We start from the raw sequence: 9,668 nt of genomic DNA on the forward strand, positions 1-9,668 counted from the left end.
TGATCACAAGCCTTGTGCAACTTTCCAGGGACTCTTAGTTTCTTCAAGCTCCAGTCTTCACCCACAGATTCAATGCTCCTCGTTAATAAGCCATAATTTCCCTTGCCTATGGAGGAACCTGAGTAACGAGGCCTTCTCTCTCTTTGCACAGGAGCAGCATCAAGTGGGATTGTCTCGGACTGCGGGGTCTATGCAGCCTTCTGTCCCACCAGGCTCCAACAGCGTGGTCACGGGCACAAGCTCTGGGGGTCCTTTCCTGGGAAACCAGCCGCAAGCAGCCATCATGAAGCAGATGCTGATTGAACAGAGAGCCCAGCTCCACGTGATTGAGCAGCAGAAACAACAGTTTCTAAGAGAGCAAAGGCAGCAGCAGCAGCAGATTCTAGCAGAGCAGGTATGCCAGGCGTTTGTCTTGGGCACCGCAGAGCACGCTCTCGTGCTAGAGACAGCACAACACCAGCCTTTCCTTCTGTATTTAGTAATTCTCTCTCTGTGGCCTCTGTCAAGGTATTTTAGCAACGGTTGTCCAAGAAGAGACATACCGTTAGCTTGGCAAATGTTACCTATGTTCCCAGCAGCGGGCTTGACAATCACGTGGGATTTTAGACACTGGAAAATTAGCTCATACCCTAGTATCTCACAGTGCATTTCCTTTGGCAGAAGCAAACTGCTACAGTTACAGTATCTGGTGCTCTCCCCTACTTCTGACTACAGGCAAAAGCTATGTACAGCCCTGCAGTGATCTGAGACAAAGAATCGACATGGGTTACCAGTAAGCTAGCAAAGAAAAAAAGATGGTATTTACCCAGATTAATTCCTTAATCTGGTTTATCAAGCAATTATGTCAGCACAAGGGACAGGCAGCATCAAGGGGAAACCGAAGGCTGAAGTGGGAGAACAGTAAAACCACCTCTCTCTCAGTAGCAGTGTGCAACTGCTGCATCGGAGGCTGGCAGCTGGCTTCTGGAGCTCTTGGGCTTTGCAATACGGATGTTAAATTACCCGATCTGAATGGTGATGTCTTATGCATATTTAACTTGGCTGTAGTTTAAAAGTAACCCAGGAGAAAATGAGTGGAAATTGACACTGTTCAATTCCTATAAGCTCGTACCCAAGTTTAAACTTACAGTCCCCTAACGTTACCTGGATAATGTCCCAATAAGCCAGCAGTAGCTTTAAGCTTGGTTTCACCTTTCTTGCTGGGGAAATGCAGTTTAAGACCTGGGGTCTGCTTTAATTTGCATTAGGACTTGTGCATGTTGTACAACCACAGAAATACGGGTAGCCTTCCTCTCTTCTCCTGGTCCTCCTGAGAAATAGAAAATTCCCTCCCCCCTCCCCAGTGAACAAGGAAGGATACTCCTAGAAATATTCAGGATAAAGACACATGAATTGGTTCAAGGCTGAACAAATGCAGAAGAGTGAAGATGCACTAATGCTCCCCCATTATGGATTAGGCCAGTTCAAGTGTGTAAACCCAAGAGCAAGTCACTGATTTTGATCGCTGAAGGCCAGCCTAAAAGTGTTGAAAAACGACAAGGCTGAGGCTGTCAAGTGTGCTGGCACAGATAAGTGATGAAGTCACAGTCCTCAGGCTTCTAGCTTTGAGGTGTTTTGTGCTGAACAAGGTTCCCTTTATCTCTTTGGTAGTTTGCAACACATATTTACAAACATAGGGATTAGTACTTGCTTCTTTCCCATCTTTGCTGCTCTCTTACCTTCGTTGCACATCCTTGGGTTTGGACACAGTATTTGTACAGCTGCAGATGAAGCACTGAGACGTGTCCTTTTAGTAAGTGCTTAGTCGAGTATACCCTAGGCTTTGAAAGCTCTGGTAAACACACTCTGTTTTTATAATCAGCCCTTGATTCTGTTTTAGATGCATGAGTATTCATAGAAAATAACCACAGAGGAGCAGTGTGGGCTGGATCAAGGGAGGGAGGCATTTTGCAATCACCTGCTCCCCAAATATCATTCACTGAAGCCCAAGAGGAGATATGCCTTAGTAGCCATTTCTGTTCTGGCTCAGGAGCAGTCCTGTGCCATGGTGCTCAGGTCCAGATGCAGTGCTCCTTGCAGCTGAGTGATCTGAGTGCAGAGGTGGAGGAAAGTCTTATATCGGGAGCATAAACCTCTAGACCTTGGCAGGGCTGTGGGAAGGAAAGGGCATGTGGCTGCAGTTGCCCTTAGACCTAGGTGAGCAAAGATATTTCATATTCGTCCCTCTCCTTTCAGCCTGAAGATAGTTGTAGAGATTGAGATAAAATCATAGAATGGTTTGGGCTGGAAAGGATCTTAAAGACAAACTAGTTCCAACGCCCCTGCCATGGGCAGGGACACCTCCCACTAGACCAGGTGGCTCAAAGTCCCATCCAGCCTGGCCTTGAACACGTCCAGGAAGGGGCCATCACTTCCAGAGAGAGGTAAGATGAAGTGGTTATCAGTAAGGAGAGATGATGTTAGCCTTAGTGCTTCCTATTTTTTCAACCCAGAGGTGTCTGCGTGCTCAGTAGCCCAAGCCTCTCAGGAGGACTCTTCAAATGACTCTGCTTGTCTCTCCAGAACAGCTTGCTAGATAAGAAGTGCTGCAGTTCTGCTGCAGTACTTTTGCCACCAGCCCCTTTCTCAGCTCACTAATTAATTAATCATTTTTTTCTCTTCTGCTTTCTTTCTCTCGTTCATTTTCAGCAGCTGCAGCAGCAGTCACATTTGCCTCGGCAGCATCTGCAGCAACAGCGGAGCCCGTATCCAGTGCAACAGGTCAATCAGTTCCAAGGTAAAAGTCAAATTCTTTTTCCTGTATTGGAGTCAACACGTGCCCCTGTAGCAGGCACGTGAAGACCAGGGTTTAAGCAGTGTGCCAGAAGAGAAAGACAGGCTCTTGCACACTTACACATACCACATATTTTACCAAAAGGGAATGCTCAGGTTTGTGTATTCAGTTAAGTTTCTAACCCCCCTCTGCTCCCCTCAGCGAAATGCAGGTTTTTATTTGACATTTGTTGTGCATCTTTGACATCTGGATTCTATGGATTTATCTCATTGTGCTTTTTATTTTTACCCCCAGCTAGCATCTCTCACTGTACCTTGGTTTTTCCCCTCTTCATTCCCCATTTTATCTAATTTGATGAGCAGAGAATTTCAGAGAGGTCATCATTATCTAGAAAAGTGATTGATAAATGTCAGGTGTGGGAAACACAGTGAAGTGTCTGAGATGTAAATGGAGATTTTCTAAGGATCTCAAAAAAAACCCCAAGTATTAGTCCAATGTTTTTGCAGATAACTGAAGAATGTAAGTACAACAGCCAATGTTTTGCACCTAGAAAGCCCAGAATTAACTTATTTTCTTAAGTCAAAATGATTGTGCTTACATTCTTGTTATCTGCGAGCACACTGAAATAATACTTGCTTTTTGCTAACCATGAATTCTAAATAGACATGAAAGGAACATGCACTTGTACTGTATATTCATGATAGTGTCATGTCACTGCAATAGAAAACAAGGGAGGAAACCATATTGCAGTTCTCGTACCCAGGACAGGAGCAGGCAGCCAGATCTTCCGCTGGTATATATCAGGGTGGCTGCTTCTAATCGCCTTCTCATTTTTATCTTTGGCAGCATAAATTCTGTATGAAATGATTTTTTTCTCCTCAATAATTCATTTGCAAAATCAAAATGTATCTGTGTGCACTACCATACAGTGAGATGCACATGTAAAATCTTTCTGCGTTAATGCTTCTTTGAAACCTTGTCTTCATATGTATTATTTAAAAGGAACAGAGAAGAGAGTTTAGACTAATCTGACAGAGCAAGGAATTAATTTTCATAAATGAGCTAATTTGAATATAAATATTTCACCATTTTTCCTATTTAGTCACAAGAATGTAATCCAGTGCAGTAGGTTATGTGTAAATGAGACCAGAAAGTGGCCTAAAATCTTAAAATCTGTTGCATCTGTCTTTTAACTAAGCCTTGTCTGATCTCCTGTCTCTTATGCCAAGCACGGTAGTTAACGAAAGTAGTACGTGAACCACTTGCTGGTAGTGACTCCTTCAGAGGTTTTCAAATGCCATTTTCAATCAAAAAATAGCTGAAGACGCATTAAGTAAGGTTTTAACATTATCTGTGTCTTAAGCACTTGCTGGAGCTGTTGTAAAAAGAGATTGCTTCTAATCGTGGAAAGAGACGGTGATCTAAATTAAGAAGAATCAAGGAGACCCCAGTGCCAATCATTAAGAAAATGGTTTGATAGGATGGATAAAGTAAAATCTGCCACTACATTTGCCCTGTTCAAGTGAGATCCAGATGGCCTCTCTTCATGCTACAAAATGCTTCATTTATCTATATGTTGGAGCTAAAAGCATCCTCCAGAAGCTTATCCTGCTGCAGCAAAAGGCAGATGTAGCTTTCCTCTGCATTATGTGCAAAAACTATAGAAATGACACTTCCTTTATCCGTTCCCATTTCTCCCAGAAACCAAGCCCAGCCTTCACTCTTCTCCACGGATATTCAAATATGTTGTCTGCGAGTGAGGGACAACAGATAGGGACTGCTGTAAGAACATTCAGAATTTGTTGTACAGCTCATGACTCTTCAAGCAACCATTTTATGTTTATGTCTTGTGTTTAATAATGTTTGAGCTGGGAGTAACTGTGTGCCTCATACTCTTGGAGCTTCACCTGAGACGGTTGTATTTAGGTTGGTACGGCAGTGACTAAAAACCACAATGAACCCATGGCACAATCACAGCTCCAGTAATTGTTTTTAAATAAAGATAGTAAACACAGAAGCATATTTTCTTCCCAGAAATCAATAACTCCCCCCACTCACGAAAAGAAGATGCAAGCATGGTGCAGTTATCTGCCACGGTGTGGAATTTAACAAGGTTAGGATTTTCTGGTTTCCCATCACTGGCCTGAGGTGGAGTAAAACGTGCTTATAATATTGATTCACTAATACACTCTCCCAGCTCTAAATGTCCACAAAAAACAATTTTTCTTCTTTCCATAGACTTAATCAGTAACAATGAAATAGAAAATCCATTCATTTATGCCTCCTGAGCTATTAAAAAATTGATTGGCCTTCTAAGCCTGACATTTCCATTTTCAAGCCTTACTTTTGAAAGGCAATGGAGATATTTAAGAGAGAGCTTCAAGTGGCAAACTGAAGTTCAGCTGCTTTGCTGCCACTGAGGAAGACCAGTGGAAGCTTTCTTCTTTGCTTGCTAGAAGCTGAACTAGGCTTATCTGAAGAGGATAAGTGCTGCTGAATCACAGCCCGTATGAGTAGGTTTTTATTGGGAAAGCAACCACGGCTGTAATCATGCATCACGCCTGCAATCGTGTTGCCTCGATCCTTCAAGAATCTGAATCCATGAATCCCTTTTGGTAGACATCCCAAAATTGTTATAATTGAGATTTACTTAGTGAGTAAATGAGCCTTTTAACCTTGCGAGCCTAATTTTAAGCCTTAAGGTAAGTTAGGCTGTTTTTCTGCATCAATGGTATTCTCTGCTGAACGGTGTCCCACTTCACAAGGTGAATACGGAACGGAATGGGTGACTCCTGTTTAGATTTGCACTTAAGCTGTATTGACTCTCACCTCCAAGGAGAGAGGACTTGGCAGGTCAGGGCAGAGGCTGCAGCCAGAGAGAGGTGGGGAACACATAATCCCTGAAATGCAACTAACATTAGGCAGCAAGCTCATCTCCCAAGGATGGATAACCTTCCAGCTCTCTGCTAACCTTGATGTGAAACAGTAACTTATTCACTCAGAAAGCACAGCAATCTGAAGCCCTACTGTGAAACAGAAGGCTCCTACAGATTCTCTTTTATGCCAAGACGTGTTAATTAAGCTTTACAAGGTCATATTTTTTTCTTGCCTTCCTCCCTTTTTGGTGTAGGTTCTCCCCAAGATATAGCAGCTGTGAGAAACCAAGCAGCACTCCAGAGCATGAGGACGTCCCGAATGATGGCCCAGAATGCGAGCATGATGGCCATGGGTCCCTCCCAGAACCCGAGCACGCTGCCCACGACCGCAGGCCAGTCAGACATGGGCATAGCTCCTTACAGCAACGCCTCTTCCAGCCAGTCGGGAATGTACAGTATGAGCACAGGGATGAGCCAAATGCTGCAGCACCCAAACCAAAGTGGCATGAACATGGCACATAACGCAGGCCAGGGAACGAGGCAGCCTGCCACTGGACAAGCGGTGGGAATGGTGGGCAATTTCGGTCAGAACATGCTGGTGAACTCCGCTCTTCACCAGCATCAGCAGCAGATGAAAGGACCTGTGGGCCAGGTCTTACCCAGGCCACAAGCACCACGACTTCAAAACCTGATGGGGACTGTCCCTCAAGGAACACAAAACTGGCAGCAGCGAGGCTTACAAGGTATACCTGGAAGGACTAGCAATGAGATGGGACCCTTCAATAACGGAACGACGTACCCAATGCAGTCTGGGCAGCCGCGGCTGTCCAAACAACACTTCCCACAGGGGCTTAATCAGGCAGTTGTGGACACGGGCGGAACAGTAAGGGCCCTGAACCCAGCGATGGGGAGACAGTTGCTGCAACCACTACCTGGGCAACAAGGAGCCAGCCAGGCCAGGCCGATGGTCATGCCTGCAATAAGCCAAGGGGTCCCCACGATGTCAGGCTTCAGTCAGCCTCCGACGCAGCAAATGCCGGGTGGTAACTTTGCTCAGAGCAGCCAAGGCCAGCCCTACGAGAGGAATCCCACTCAGGACATATCTTACAACTACAATAATGAAGGAGCAGGGGGGTCATTCTCCAGTTTAGCAGAGGGCGCAGACCTTGTGGACTCCATCATTAAGAGCGGACCAGGGGATGAGTGGATACAAGAACTCGATGAGTTGTTTGGAAACCCCCAGTGAACGGGCTTGTATAGTCTGGAGCTTTGGTTGTTACTTTGAAAAAAAGAGAGAGTTGGATGTTCTCCCCATCCTCGGGCTGTTGGTTTTTGTTTGAATTGGTTTGGTTTAGGGTTACTTTGTTTTCTTTTGTTTTTTCAGTCGTGCAAACTGAGCTGACCTGTAGCCAACTCTGGAAGAATCAGGGGTTGATGAAAACATCAGCATCCTAAGACTTCCACTCAGCAGCCCCCGTTGCGTGGCAGCACCCGCTGGGAGTGTGTATGAGGGGCAGGATGGGGAAACTGGAAAAGCCAGGCAATGCCTCTGGTTGGGAAAATCTGGTCTTTCTTGCTGAAACGGGGCTTCATTGCACAGCGATATGGGAAGGTCCCAATACCTCCCACCTCATGTAACTGTAAACACTGCAACTTTCAGGGGAATAGATGGAAACAGCCAGGAGCAAAGTCTAAAGATGTCCACAGGCGATTGCACAGGCCCTTGTCAGAAATGTGCTTAACTCCACGGGTAAGCAGGTCTCAGTGAGCCGCCACCAGGTCCACAGGGCTGGCTCTGGGCTGTCCCAAGGGAACGTGCAGCACACAAGTGACAAACCTAAACAGTCACAGGGAGGTCACCGTTTTCACTGCAGAGTGATAAAAACCCAATAAAAGTGTAGGAGAACATAAATTCAGCAGTGCGGTGAGGACAGTTTGATTGCAGGACTGTAGCTGGAGATGGCTTAGGTGGGTGTGTTAACTTAATGAGCTATTTTGTCCCCTCGGGACTTGCAATAGCGCTCCTCTGTCAGAGCACTGTGGCCTGTGTGGGCTGCCTGGAGGCGCAGAGCAGCAGCTACCAATGGTGTTGAAGGGCTAAGAGGTAGCAAGAGACATCAGCATAGGTCCTAAGTGAGTCCCTCTCTCCTTCCTCCCCGGTATGCTTTCGTTTCAATTCCTTCCCCTCCTGTCCTCCAGTGTAAGGCAAGGCGAGCTGCCTGCACTTTTTTCTTCAACAACTGCCACAAAGGGGCAGGCAGGGGAGGAGAAAACAGGCATGAGAACATGTACAGGGAGGGTTTGGCACATGGAATGGTTTCCTCCTCTCCTGTCGAAAAGCGCAAGGTTACCCTGGGGTGTCTGGGTTCTTGATGTAATGTTATATGCAATCTGATCTTCAGTTTTAAACAGATGTTTGCTCTAATCTCTGTGGTTGGCTGGAATAAAATTGACTGCAGTATCTGAAGAACAGGAACCAATATGAAGGACTACTGTAAAGATCATTCATGAATGGGTAAAATAATTCATGTAGTTGTTACAAAAACAGAGAGTCTGCTCAGATCAGCTTAAAGGTAATAGTGACGTATCACTATCTCCACTGTGTGGACCAGCGCCGAGCAGCATTGTAATGAAGTTGTGATACCTCTTGCACAATGTCGAGACACCAGCCATTCTGAATGTCTAAAGCAGCAGTTCCCAAGCTGCAGTTGGAGGCTGAGGTAAGCTGCCCTCCAGAACCTATCACCTTTTTTTAGTGTTTTCAGCTGAGAGCTGCTTACCGGGCGAATGTAGTGGTGCATAAAAAAGTGTTAACGTGATCTACAGTCCAGACGTTTGGGTACCTCTGGCCCAGGGCTGGCCTCCACGAGCCATAAGATGTGCTCTGCAGCAAAGTGTCTCTGGCGTCTCTGGCACCAACTATGCAGCTACCGATTACCCCCTTGTGCGCGGCTCCCCTTGGGCATGGTGACGCAAGGCACTCGGCTACTTGAATCCACAGGAACTGAGGTACCTTGCGTTTTCCAGTCCTGGCTTTCCCTGCAGAGCACAGATATGTGTCGTGTGGGAGTCAAATGGAACCATCTTGGCACCCCGTTACAGTTCCCTTTTTTGCAGTAACCCCTTGCAGGGCTTACCTAGATGAGGGGAAGTATCCGTTTTAAATGCTACAAAGTAGGCAGGACAAGCTGCATTTTTAACACGGACATGGATTTTTAACGTGGTCAAGGTGAGCTATCAATCCAGTTTTCCCTGACTGCTACATTTTTTTAAAAAGTGCTTTAGTTACATCTCTTTTAGCTAACCCCTTTTTAAAATACAGTGCAAGGACCTATTCCAGCTCCTCCTGAAGACAATGGGGGTTTGCCTGTGTGCTGCTTCGGGTTGGGCCCTAATTCAGTGAAAGAGAGACACCAGCCAAAATGTTTCAGTTCATTGTGTGGGTAAGCAGCTCTTGGTCAGGCTAGCCTGAACGGAAGGGATAGGCAAACAGGGAGAGAAGCGGTACCCTGAAGGGACGAGGATGTTGTGCACATGTGTGTGTCTGCAGGTGGGCGAGGGAGCAGTGAGCTGGTGTGGCACATCCTGGTCCTGCCCTGTAAGATAGAGGCGCTCCGGGATGGCACAGCATCCCTTTTTGGGGTGTGAGTGACTGGGGGTCACCTGCCAAGGCAGAGCTGGGAAATGAGGGTTTAGAAACACATCACCACCACCACGCAGCAGTCAAGAGCAAATCCAGGATCATCAGAGAGATAGATACAGGCTTTGGTGAATAAATGGTGACGAGGGCTGTGCCTCTGTTGTCTTTGCAAAGCTTCCTCCAAATACTCTGTGCTGGGACCAAGTACTAGAGAGATAGATTTTATTAGATTGGGGGTTGGGGTTTTTTTTTGTTTTCTTTCTTACTATGGTGCTGATGTATATGTAATGTTAAAAAAAAAAAGTTATTTGTAAATATGTTTTTACAATTCTACAGATATCACTGGGTCTACTATCTGTAAAATATATACATATAAATA

The 9,668-nt window shown here is 45.8% G+C and overlaps 1 protein-coding gene across 1 annotated transcript; it reads left to right on the forward strand.

Moving 5' to 3' along the window:
- Positions 1-151: 151 nt before the first annotated feature.
- On the forward strand, positions 152-6,965 carry LOC104281264 (mastermind-like protein 3; the record flags this gene model as incomplete). Its single annotated transcript, XM_009879196.1, has 3 exons — positions 152-394; positions 2,689-2,776; positions 5,904-6,965. Coding segments are annotated over 3 exons (1,323 nt in total), but the record flags the coding sequence as incomplete, so codon positions are not given.
- Positions 6,966-9,668: the final 2,703 nt, after the last annotated feature.

Source organism: Apaloderma vittatum, unplaced genomic scaffold (genome assembly GCF_000703405.1).
Source record: "Apaloderma vittatum isolate BGI_N311 unplaced genomic scaffold, ASM70340v1 scaffold44491, whole genome shotgun sequence".
NCBI lineage: Eukaryota > Metazoa > Chordata > Aves > Trogoniformes > Trogonidae > Apaloderma > Apaloderma vittatum.